The following is a 12,492-nucleotide window of genomic DNA, read 5'->3' as shown; positions in this document are numbered from 1 at the left end:
TTGACTGTGATATTTCTACCTACGATAATAATAGTGTGAATAAGTGATACTGACACACCTGCTGTAGATCTACTGCCACTGAATCCAGACCTTCATCCTCTGGACCTAAAGACTTCAGATATAATGTGACATGTTTACCTGTCTGAGTTCGCTGAGCCTCACGTTTCCATGGTGATGAATCTAAAGTCCTGTAACCCATCAGACACTATTTCTGAACAGTTCTTAACGGTACTGACGATTATAAATGTATTATCTGTATCATTATTATTATTATTATTATTATTATTATTATTATTATTATTATTATTATTATGAGCTTCTCCTGTGAACTTGTGTGTGTGTTGTGATGTTTGGATATAACAGCACAACGCAAAATCCTCTAAAACATCCTTTTTATTTATATAGTTATAAAGAAAAACACAGATATGGAGACAAACGAGCAGACAGAATAAATAGACGATGTTTCAGTGGTAAAGTGTTGACAGCAGCTCCGTCAGCTCCGACAGGACGGACAGCGATGAACGACCGCCGGCGTTCAGCAACGACCGGAAAAACCTCCTCCACATCCTGGAAAACATGTCGCTGCAGAGAGAGAAGAGTTACTGCAGACACTCAACTTAAACCAGGTTTAAAGTGTGAAATAAACCAGGTTTAGTTATGATATAAACCAGGTTTAGTTATGTGATATAAACCAGGTTTAGTTATGATATAAACCAGGTTTAGTTATGATATAAACCAAGTTTAGTTATGATATAAACCAGGTTTAGTTATGATATAAACCAGGTTTAGTTATGATATAAACCAGGTTTAGTTATGATATAAACCAAGTTTAGTTATGATATAAACCAGGTTTAGTTATGATATAAACCAGGTTTAGTTATGTGATTTAAACCAGGTTTAGTTATGTGATATAAACCAGGTTTAGTTATGTGGTATAAAGCAGGTTTAGTTATGTGGTATAAAGCAGGTTTAGTTATGTGATATAAACCAGGTTTAGTTATGATATAAACCAGGTTTAGTTATGTGATATAAACCAGGTTTAGTTATGTGATATAAACCAGGTTTAGTTATGTGATATAAACCAGGTTTAGTCATGTGGTATAAACCAGGTTTAGTTATGATATAAACCAGGTTTAGTTATGTGTACCAGGGTTGGTCTCCGCTGAAATGCTCTGCCGTCCAGCCGTCGTCATCCTTCACTGGAACCATCCTGCTGTTGGTCAGGAGCAGGTGGACGGTTTCGGCCACGCCCACCAGGTCCACCTGACAGGAGGAGATGGGGAGAGGGGGAGGAGTTAGTATCTACCAACCCCAGTGAAGGAGGCGGGGTCTGTGCAGAGCGGGCAGGTGTACCAGCTGAGGAGGGGCGGAGGGCTCCAGGACTCCCAGGCTGATGTAGGTCTGAGCTGAGGGGAGCTGCTGCACCGCCGTGATCCGCTGGAGGTCCAGGTCCACCGAGGACGACCAGTCCACCGGGAACACCCAATCAGGACTCAGCAAACCTCTGACACAACAAACAACCTGCTGGTTAAAACTTTCACAGAATTCATACGTGACAACTAGAACTTGAAAGTAGTTTTTGCCCTCTTGAAATATGTTTCAGGGCAATTTTTTTAAATGGTGGGAAATATCTGAGATCTATGTTGTATGACAAATCTATATTCAATGACTCATTAAAAACAGCGAAGGAAACAAATTAACTTATAATTAAAGAACATTTAATGGGTAAAAATACACAATTATAATCCCAGTTACAGATTATAACTGTGAGGATTTTTATACATTTAATGCAGATTTTATTTTCAAAAGTAGAAACAATAAACACAACGTTATATAACAACATCACCGTTCAACATCTCAGCAACATTGTTGACTGTCTGTGTGTTATGTGACTCTGTGGTTTAGAATAACAGGCGCTCTGACAGCTGTTTCAGACTCAGCGACGTTCCGCATTTCTGACCTACTTTCATTTCCAACTGATGCTGACTCAGCTGAAGTGTGACAGGTTTGAATTAAAAAAACACTCCATGTTGGTAAGTTTACTGTTGGTAGCTGTTGCTGCCTCACAATGCGGGCGGGGAGGGGGGGGGGGGTGCAGGTACAGAAGTCCAGCTGTCACAGACGCACTTTCAATACAGAACATCTGGACACACTTTGCTAAACATATGAAGTCTTTGTTTAACTGTTTATTTTACAAGGACATTTAAAAGCCCCGTCATCCTAATTCCACAGGTAGTTATACTTTCTTTATACCTCGAGCCCCCGTTAACCCCCCCCCCCCGCTGACCTACCTGTGGCAGCAGATGAGCAGGTGTGGCTGCAGCGCTGCATGAAGCAGCCTGCAGGAGTGCAGCTGTGACACAAGCTGCAGCAAACCGACAGCTTTATAACCCACCGACGCCTCACTGGGAACACACTCTGTCAGCTCCTGACACACACACGCGCACACACACACACACACACACACACACGCACGCACACACACGCGCACACACACACACACACACACACACACACACACACACACACACACACATTAACTGTTATTTCATTTGAGGTCACTGATGTGAATAGATCCTCTGTGTCATACTACTGTCTGTGTGTTTAGATCATATATATACCAGCAGGTTGCGTGACGGACAGAAAGTGACTCACGGTGAACACGTGATCCGGCGGGCTCGTGTAGACGGTGACGCAGCCATCCAGGAACAGGAAACAGCTGATCAGAGGAAGACTGGCGGCGGCGGAGGAAGAGTTCTGCTTCAGACGCTGAAACAGGTGGAAATCCCAGAGGACGGAGCAGCTGTCCACCTGCAGCGCACACACACACACACACACACACACACACACACACACACACACACACACACACATATACACACACACACACACACACACACACACACACACACACACACAACCACACATACACACATACACACACACACACACACACACACACACACACAACCACACATACACACACACAACAAATAAACATTCAGTTGTTCTACTCAAACACACTGATGTCATGAAGGCTTTTTCTGTTTGGTTGACACTCTAACGACTACATTACCCATGAGCCTCGGCTGCTGTTGCCATGGAGAAGAAGCCAGTCAGATATGTGAATGATACCAGTAGTTTAATGAACTGTTATCATTATATATGAATGATCTATTATATAATCTGAAGCTTCAACATGAAAGTGTGAAGCTCTGTGATTGGATGTTTGACAGTGAAATGCACCCTGGGAGTCATAGTTGACGTTTCTCCTTCAGTTTTTATGTCCACAGGTTTGTAGCTTTGATATTTTCACACACAGTTGTTCATCTTTTGTACAGTTTTCTATGAGAATATAAAATAACTCCTCACACACACACACACCCACACACACACACACACACACACACACACACACACACACACACACACACACACACACACACACACACACAGACTGAGAGCAGCTCTGACCTGAACTGTCGCCTCAAAGAAAGAAGATTTTTTTCTGAAGATTCAGGAAACATCAGCTGCTGAATGATCTACTGCAATAATATCAGCTCCATATTTTAACAAAGATGACACAACTACATTTCCCATGAGGCACTGACTGTTATAATAAGCTTTGATTTAGTGTGTATGTGCTGCTTGTGTTGCTATTTAATAGATTTTATATCCGGCGACTTCTCAGTATGTTCACACTGTGGATTTTGGCCTCCATCACTTCCATTAAAGCACATTTGAAGGATCTTTTAACATCCAGTATGAACAGGAGGAATGATTACAGCGAGGAAAACCTCTTTCACTGTTCATATGGACACCTGACTGCTGGTTTAACACAGACTGGGAACACTGGGAACACCGGGAACTGGTCCTTTAATGCTGCTGAGTGTTTATCAGCTGCAGTCTGTCGTCAGTCAGATATAACGAAGAGTTTCTTTATTAAACAGCAGCGATTGGTTCACCTTGATGACCACGTCGTCGTCCTTTGTGGCTCCTTTATAGACGGAGAAACTTCCTCCGTCCAGAATCCTGGAGAAGATGTGAAACACGTCGCCCCCTGGTGGACACAATCGATAATCAATAGCAATCATTTAGCCAGATTAATACTGCAGCAGTAGAAGTAGTACTAGTAGTATCAGCAGTATTAATAGTATTAGTAGTAACATGAGTAGAGCAACAATTCTGAATCTTTTAAAGTCATTTTTCAGTAAATGTCAGTTTCTCAAATGTTTCAGATTTTCTGTTTTCTGTCATAATAAACTGAATGTTTTGGATTTTAGACTTTTGTCAAAGACGTCTCCTCAGACATCTTTCAGTGTTTTATGTTTTAGAGACTAAATTATTCATCAATAATGAAAAATGAGTTGCAGCAGTAACACTTCATTTATCTGTAATATTCAGTCTATAAACAGGTAATAAATGTTTATAACTCAGTATAATGTCATTATAAGCAGATGTTCAGTACTTATTATAACTTCTATGAAGTTTATCTGTTTTTAAAGCAGCAAACACTTCAGTGTGTCCTCAGGAGGAGTTATAGTTATTAATACATTAATAAATATTTATATGTGCTGACAGCTGCATAATAAACCAGTTATTAACTCTTTATAAACTGATTATTAATGATTAGAGACTTCAGCAGCCGTAAATACGATAATAACCTGATAATAAATAAATAATAAAGGTACCGAGCTGCAGACAGCTGTGCTCCTCCACTGTAGGGAGGGGGCGGGGCTCTGAGTGGAAGTCTGGAGAGGAAGTGACATCACAGAGGTCCAGCAGCCGCCGCCGTACGTCCGGGTCACTGGGATCCACGGCGCCCCCACCTGGAACAGAAACATCACAACTCAGCAGTCAGTGTTTAACCTGCTGAGTGTCAGACCAGCAGACAGCAGGACTCCGGTCACACGTTGCCAACAGCAGCGACGCTCTGAGTATAAACGTGTCGTAGTCGTGGCAACAAATAGACTGAAAGAGTCTGAGCGATTTGTGCAGCTGTTTCCAGCAGCTGGATTAACATCAGTCCATCATGTAGATGCTTTTATATTAAACCAGTCAGAATGGAGTCTGTCTCGTGTTTCACATTTATACAATAACATCACAGGTTATTTACTGTTGAAGGTTGCAGCATTTGGTTAAATGATAATTAATTATTAAATATGTCCAACACATCTGATCTAATTATGTCTCTAATGAAGCTGTTTGGATGTTTACTGATCAGTTGTTGAATAGACGATGACAGAGCTTCATAATTTGTGTTATTTAATTTATCATTTAATAACTTGGTGTTTAATCTGTACATTAAACTAATTACTACTGCAGCCGACTCTGACTTTGTGTTGAACATACTGCAGGTCACATCAGACCTTTACATGCTTTTATAATGAAAAAACATCCAGCGTATTTCATAAATTGTTAATCGACTGTCAACACATCTGACTATTGATTAAAGAAATTGCTCCCTACTGTAGATATTTAGTCTTTTTAAAAGAAGATGATGTTCCAGTTTAGAGACGTAAACTGTTGTGTAAAAGAGTTTTTCAGTATCTTGAAAACATTAAATAAAATAAGTGTTTTTTAAAAAATGAAGTCATGAGCGTCAGTTTCCGACCTGACTGTTGTTTTCTACACACTGAATCTGTAAAAACCCGTCAGACTCCTCACCAGGTGAGGGGGCGTGGTCCATGTCCTCCTGGTCCTCCTCCAGAGGACTACAGTTCCCAGCAGACATTGCTCCCAGTGAGGTCAGAGAGCTGGCCTCCACGCTGGTCTCCTGGATGGGACTCAGCTCCTTCCTGGTTTTTAACACTGGTTTCTGGGAGACGGCGAGGGGGCGGGGCTCCGCCTGAGTCTGCAGGTCCTCCGTCGCCCCCTTCTGATGACCTGAGACCAGGAACACGAGTCGTCAATAAATCATAAAACTGTTCACTGATCAATATAATAAAGTTTGCTCACCTTCAGCAGCCTCGTAGACGTCAGACTGCATCACTTCCTGCTGAGAGACAACATCTGTGAAACAGCTGTATGATGTCATCTGCGGCCTGATGATGTCACAGTGAGTCCTGCAGACATCACTATGACATCATCCTGCAGGAGGCTCTGATGAAAGACACCATCCAGGTGCATTATGGGAAGTGTAGGCTCAGTGTAAAACACTAAAAGTCAGATTCTGCTGCTTCCAGTTGAGTTTTATCATCATCATCACCATCATCGTCATCATCAGGTATGATGATCAATGGTATAAAACAGTCTGACGGGTGACAACAAACTTACAGGTAAATGAATCTGAGGTGAGAACAAACCTGAGAGTGTTCAGACGGAGCGACGCCACCTGAGAGAAGATCAATCAGAAAATTAATCTGCAACTATTTTACTAATCAGTTACATGAACTGAACATGTTTGTGTCTGTTGGTCCAATAAAACTAAACGTTTTAACATGTCAACCTGTGACACTTACACAGTTTTCTATGAATCAGTTAATGAAGATAATGAACTAATCAATAACAAACTAATCAATAATGAACACATCTCACCTGGATGAGGATACTGGATCTTCACACTCAGACCTTTCTCGTCAGGTCGGAGGAAAACGTCGTCCAGCAGCTCGTTTGAGTTTCTGTTTGATGACAAACATGAAGTTTTACTGACAGCTGTTTCCATCTGATCACCTGACTGCATGAGGTGTGTTTATTACCCAGAAGGCAGTGCAGCGGCGGCAGCGGCCGGCTGCGACTGAGACTCATCAAATATCTGGAAGGAGGCGGCGCTCGGCGGTCTACCTGAGTCACAGATCTGAGGGGCGGAGCCTCCATGAAGCACCTGCAGAGAGACGCAGTCAGACTGTGGATTTTGTCCTCCATCACTTCCATTGTAAGGTCATAATGAAGGATCTTCTGATGGTCAGTATGAACAGGAGGAATGATTACAGCAAGAAACACAGCTTTAATGTTCATTTGGGCTCCTGAACGTTGGTTTAAGACTCAGTGGAAACACTGAACTCGTCCTTTAAAACCTGCAGACTGACGGCTGATCAGCTGTGTTGTAGTTCAGACCATTAAAGTCCAAATAAGGAAAACATGTATGAAAAATACCAAAAGGAAGCAGCAGTAGCATCAGTACCAACAGTACTAACAGTACCAACAGTACTAACAGCAGTACCAACAGTACTAACAGTACTAACAGCAGTACTAACGGTACCAACAGTACTAACAGCAGTACCAACAGTACTAACAGCAGTACCAACAGTACTAACAGCAGTACCAACAGTACTAACAGCAGTGCTAGCAGTACTAACAGTACCAACAGTACTAACAGTACCAACGGCAGTACTAACAGTACCAACGGCAGTACTAACAGTACTAACAGCAGTGCTAACAGTACCAACAGTACTAACAGTAGTACTTGTAGTATTATTGGCAGTATTAACGTACCTGCTGTGATCTTCTGAGCTGCAACAGTCTCGTCTTCTCCTCCAGCTCCTGATTCAGCTGCTGCTCCACCTGTTGCAGCTGCTTCAGCCTCTCTGCAGAGACACTCACCAATCAATCAATCAATCAATCAATCAATCAATCAACTGATCAGCAGAAACCGGTAGCTGATGTCAGTGAACATGTCACATGTCAGTGAGCCTGTCACGTGTCAGTGAACGTATCAGTGAACATGTCAGTGAACGTGTCACGTGTCAGTGAGCGCGTCAGTGAGCGTGTCACGTGTCAGTGAACGTATCAGTGAACGTGTCACATGTCAGTGAACATGTCAGTGAGCGTGTCACGTGTCAGTGAACGTATCAGTGAACGTGTCACGTGTCAGTGAGCGCGTCAGTGTACATGTCAGTGAGCGTGTCACGTGTCAGTGAACGTATCAGTGAACGTGTCACATGTCAGTGAGCGCGTCAGTGTACATGTCAGTGAGCGTGTCACGTGTCAGTGAACGTATCAGTGAACGTGTCACATGTCAGTGAGCGCGTCAGTGTACATGTCAGTAAGCGTGTCACGTGTCAGTGAACGTATCAGTGAACATGTCACATGTCAGTGAGCGCGTCAGTGTACATGTCAGTGAGCGTGTCAGTGAGCGTGTCAGTGAACATGTCAGTGAGCGTGTCACGTGTCAGTGAGCGTGTCAGTGAACATGTCAGTGAACGTGTCACGTGTCAGTGAGCGCGTCAGTGTACATGTCAGTGAGCGTGTCACGTGTCAGTGAACGTATCAGTGAACGTGTCACGTGTCAGTGAGCGCGTCAGTGTACATGTCAGTGAGCGTGTCACGTGTCAGTGAACGTATCAGTGAACGTGTCACATGTCAGTGAGCGCGTCAGTGAGCGTGTCACGTGTCAGTGAACGTATCAGTGAACGTGTCACTTGTCAGTGAGCGCGTCAGTGTACATGTCAGTGAGCGTGTCACGTGTCAGTGAACGTATCAGTGAACGTGTCACATGTCAGTGAGCGCGTCAGTGTACATGTCAGTGAGCGTGTCACGTGTCAGTGAACGTATCAGTGAACGTGTCACATGTCAGTGAGCGTGTCACGTGTCAGTGAGCATGTCAGTGAGCATATCATGTGTCAGTGAGCCTGTCACGTGTCAGTGTACATGTCAGTGAGCGTGTCAGTGAGCATGTCATGTGTCAATGAGCCTGTCACGTGTCAGTGAACGTGTCAGTGAGCATGTCATGTGTCAGTGAGCCTGTCACGTGTCAGTGTACGTGTCAGTGAGCGTGTCATGTGTCAATGAGCCTGTCACGTGTCAGTGTACGTGTCAGTGAGCATGTCATGTGTCAGTGAGCCTGTCACGTGTCAGTGAACGTGTCAGTGAGCGTGTCAGTGAGCATGTCATGTGTCAGTGAGCCTGTTACATGTCAGTGAGCGTGTCACATGTCAGTGAACGTGTCAGTGAACATGTCAGCAAATGTGTCACGTGTCAGTGAACATGTCACATGTCATGGAATGTGTCAGTGAACGTGTCAAGTGTCAGTGAGTGTGTCACATGTTAGTGAGCCTGTCAGCAAATGTGTCACGTTTCAGTGAACATGTCAGTGAACATGTTAGCAAATGTGTCACGTGTCATGAAACGTGTCAGTGAACGTGTCATGTGTCAGTGAATGTATCAGTGAACGTGTCAGTGAGCGTGTCAGTGAATGTGTCATGTGTCAATAAACATGTCAGTGAACGCACCGTCCATCTGCTGCTGTTTCTGCTGGTTGTATCTTTCGGCTCTTCGCTCCTCGAAGCTGAACTCAGTTCCTCCTCTCCTCAGCCCGTCTTTACAGTACGCACTCTGCTGAGGGAACCCGCCCTCCTCCTGAAGCCCCGCCCCTCTGCTCAGGTGTGTCTGTGACGACAACAACGACTCGCTGTGATTGGCCAACCTGCAGCCAATCAGGGAACAGATGGAGCAATTAGTTCTACTGCTGGTACAGAATTTATCTACTAAAAACAATTTTTTTCTGTCAGAAGAATTAATAATAAACTTCATATGTTTATTTGTGTCACCTGACCCATGAGTGACCAAAACATGAAGAAATATTACTTTTATGTATTAATATACATATTTATTTATAATAAATTAATCTTGAGATCATGAAATAACTTTTTCATGATTACAGGAAAATACAAATGAGAAAAATCTGAAAAGGGATTGGTTTTTTGTCTGCTGTGTGTGATCTAGAGCAGCAACTAGTGACTATTTTCATCATTATTATTTTTATAATAGTTATTTTATTATTATTATCATCATCATCAATTAACTTGCTGATTATTTTCTCAACTAATCAGTTAGTTGTTTGGTCCAGTAAAAGTCAGAAAATGGTGAAAGTCCAAGACAACGTCATCAAATGTCTTGTTTTGTCCATAAAGATCTTCAGTTTACTGTCACAGAAACTAAAGAAACCAGAAAATATTCACACTTAAGAAGCTGAATCAGAGATTTTTTTTATTTGCAAAAATGACTTCAATCAATTAATTGATTGTCAGAATATTTGGCCACTGATGGATTAAACAGCTAATTGTTGCAGCTCTGATGTGACCTGATGATGAACACTTACTGTCTGCAGGATCCCACCTCAGCCATGACGTCACCTGGATCTGACGGACCAATCAGAACACACTAGTCAGTCCGAAACAGTTATACAGCAGCAATAATCAATAATCACTCCAAAACATAACAACAGGCCTAAATATGTCTCTCTGTGATATTAATAACACGTCTGAAAATACTTTGACTTCTACTAAAAACAGAAGTCTGTTTGTTCATTAAATGAACTTTTTAAGCTTCAGTTCAGTTGTTTCTGTTTCCTCTTTAACACTGAATCCTTTTACATTGTTGCTCAGATTAAATATGTTCATTTGTAATTATTAAGACAAGAATGTGTATAAATCTTAGACATGTGATTCAGTATTGATCATCATTTCGTCTGTTTATAAACTGTCCCATAGTTTGATTAGAGAAGTTACCAGATAAACCAGATTTCTGAAAACAGAAGTTAACAGCTAAACTAGAACATTTATTAGCTGTTAGTCAGAAGTTAATCTGTGATAAACGTCTCAGAGCTGAACATAAAGCTGCTGATCACAATGTTCGATCAGCAGAGAACTGATCAACACACTGAGGAATAAATCACATAAAGTCTGTTTTAATCCAACCAGCAGCTTCTTGGTTGTTTGTCTCGGAGCCGGATTAAAGCCGGATCTTCCTGTTTCACATAAAGTCTGAACCCGTGTTGTGTTTCTGACACACTTCTGCCGATAAGCGAGTTTCACTTAAAGTCACAAAGTTTTGAATCAAGTTTGTCGAAGCTGTTAAACGTTTCTAACGTGTGTTGAGTCAGTTAGCTTCGTTTAGCTTTAAAGCTACATGTTCATATAAACATGTAAATACACATAAACCGCGTCACAACAACAATATTCAACCAATAAACTGTTTTTATTTCTCACCTTTTACAGTTTTCAGATGTTCAGAAATCAAAACAACATTCAAATCGACCCGCTGTCAGAGCTGCTTTTAAACTTCCTGCGGCGGCTCTGATTGGACGATTAGAAGACAACAATATCAACGTCACTTCCGCTCCAACGCTCATGTCCTCACAGCGCCGCTGCAGGCCGGAGGCTGTACTGCACCCTGATAGTATTTCTATTACACTGTATTTATTATAAAGAATATATAACAGAATTTATTATACAGTATTTATAATAAACAGTATTTATGTGTCAACATTCTCATTCATTTTATTTCTCTTAGTTTTATCCAGACAGCTGCTGGGTTGTTTTCTTCAGGATGTAATATTTTATATGACTGTACTGCAGTGTTTTCACTCTATTACTGTGATGTATTTATGAGACATGATATATTTATGTGTTATGTGTTTTATGTTGTTTGTCTGTAATCATCGTTGTTGCTGCCGCTCTCAGCCAGGACTCTTAAAAAGAGGTTTTTCATTTCAATGGTTTTACTGGTTAAACAGAGTTTAATGTTTGTCTCCAGTGTGTCTGAGGACACAGATGTTATAATAATGAATCATAAATTCCTCATTACAATAAGGGTTAAAAAAAAAAATGTTTGTTCCTCTTCTGGTTGGTTCCCTGTTGAAGCTGCGGATTAATTTCATCTTCACTCATCAGCTTGATTCAGATGATTTTCAGCATCTAAAGGTAACGTAACCAACAGTTTTCATCATGTTTGTGTTAAAATGATGTGAAAACAGTAGAGATGGTTGTTATAGTGATGAGTTATGTTGATTTGTTGGCTGCATTCAGGGTTTCCGGGTTCATTAAAAAGTCTGAAGTCCAATAATCTGAATTTTAGGCCTTAAAATGTCTTAAAGGTCTTGAAGATTGGTCGTTTTACAAAGCTGCATTAACTTCAGTCTCGCTGTGAAATCTGTTTCTGAGAAAAAAATGTATCGATCCACGCCGTAACAAAACTACAACACGAAACCAACATAGGAGCCTTATCAATGTAGCAAATGCATCGTTATGATTCATGAAGGGCAAAACAAGTAATAAAGATCAGAGATTTGGTTGATGGATCGGAGCGAAGCTTCTCCTCACAGAACCAAAGAGTCTGATTAACTAACAGTTAAATGTCGTTCAGACTCTACAGAATACTTTACTTTAGTTTCAGTTCAGACTTTAGATGGAATTAATTTTAAATACGAGGACGCATCACTGTGTAATGATCTCTGCTTTCATTATTATTGTTGTGTTTACAAACACGGAGGCAGTTAATGTTGTGTTTACTGCTGTACTTTATTACGGTCGCTATCTCTCCTCACCAGCAGGTGTCTTCAGCTGGTGACTGTGTAGAGCAGATAGGAGGAGACACAGACAAGTTAGAAGTGTATGCACAGCGGGTACAGAAGTATTCAGAGTACGAGCTATTTATGCTGTGAGTGTTCGCCGTTGTTGAATAAACTCCTCAACAGTTCGTCGTCTCCTGTGCTCACTAACCAACGTAACAATTATGATTCATTATTATGATTATTGTCTCATCCAGAGAGGT

The 12,492-nt window shown here is 41.6% G+C and overlaps 2 protein-coding genes across 4 annotated transcripts in view; one reads left to right on the top strand and one right to left on the bottom strand.

The window, feature by feature from the left end:
- Positions 1-375: 375 nt before the first annotated feature.
- Positions 376-11,032, bottom strand: bub1ba (BUB1 mitotic checkpoint serine/threonine kinase Ba). 2 transcript variants are annotated; one of them, XM_067572835.1, is made up of 16 exons: positions 10,929-11,032; positions 10,040-10,079; positions 9,171-9,364; positions 7,435-7,526; positions 6,699-6,823; positions 6,538-6,620; positions 6,306-6,334; positions 5,959-5,998; positions 5,668-5,886; positions 4,692-4,829; positions 3,966-4,060; positions 2,656-2,811; positions 2,292-2,428; positions 1,354-1,504; positions 1,148-1,263; positions 376-582 (listed from the first exon to the last, which is right to left on the bottom strand). In XM_067572835.1, the coding sequence occupies exons 2-16, from the start codon at positions 10,063-10,065 to the stop codon at positions 465-467; spliced, it is 1,719 nt and encodes a 572-aa protein (XP_067428936.1). In that variant the 5' UTR covers positions 10,066-10,079; positions 10,929-11,032; the 3' UTR covers positions 376-464. The 2 variants fall into 2 exon arrangements, with proteins under 2 accessions (XP_067428936.1, XP_067428937.1); XM_067572836.1 differs by having other exon boundaries at positions 5,959-5,995.
- Positions 11,033-11,546: 514 nt separating this feature from the next.
- LOC137169472 (NLR family CARD domain-containing protein 3-like) overlaps positions 11,547-12,492 on the top strand; it is a 50,219-nt gene continuing 49,273 nt past the window's right edge. For both annotated transcript variants that reach the window (XM_067572692.1, XM_067572691.1), the window contains exon 1: positions 11,547-11,642. The gene's annotated coding sequence lies outside the window, so the exon portion shown is untranslated. The remainder of the gene's footprint in view (positions 11,643-12,492) is intronic.

This window comes from Thunnus thynnus, chromosome 18 (genome assembly GCF_963924715.1).
Source record: "Thunnus thynnus chromosome 18, fThuThy2.1, whole genome shotgun sequence".
Lineage (NCBI taxonomy): Eukaryota > Metazoa > Chordata > Actinopteri > Scombriformes > Scombridae > Thunnus > Thunnus thynnus.
This window is presented reverse-complemented; position numbering and strand designations above follow the sequence as displayed.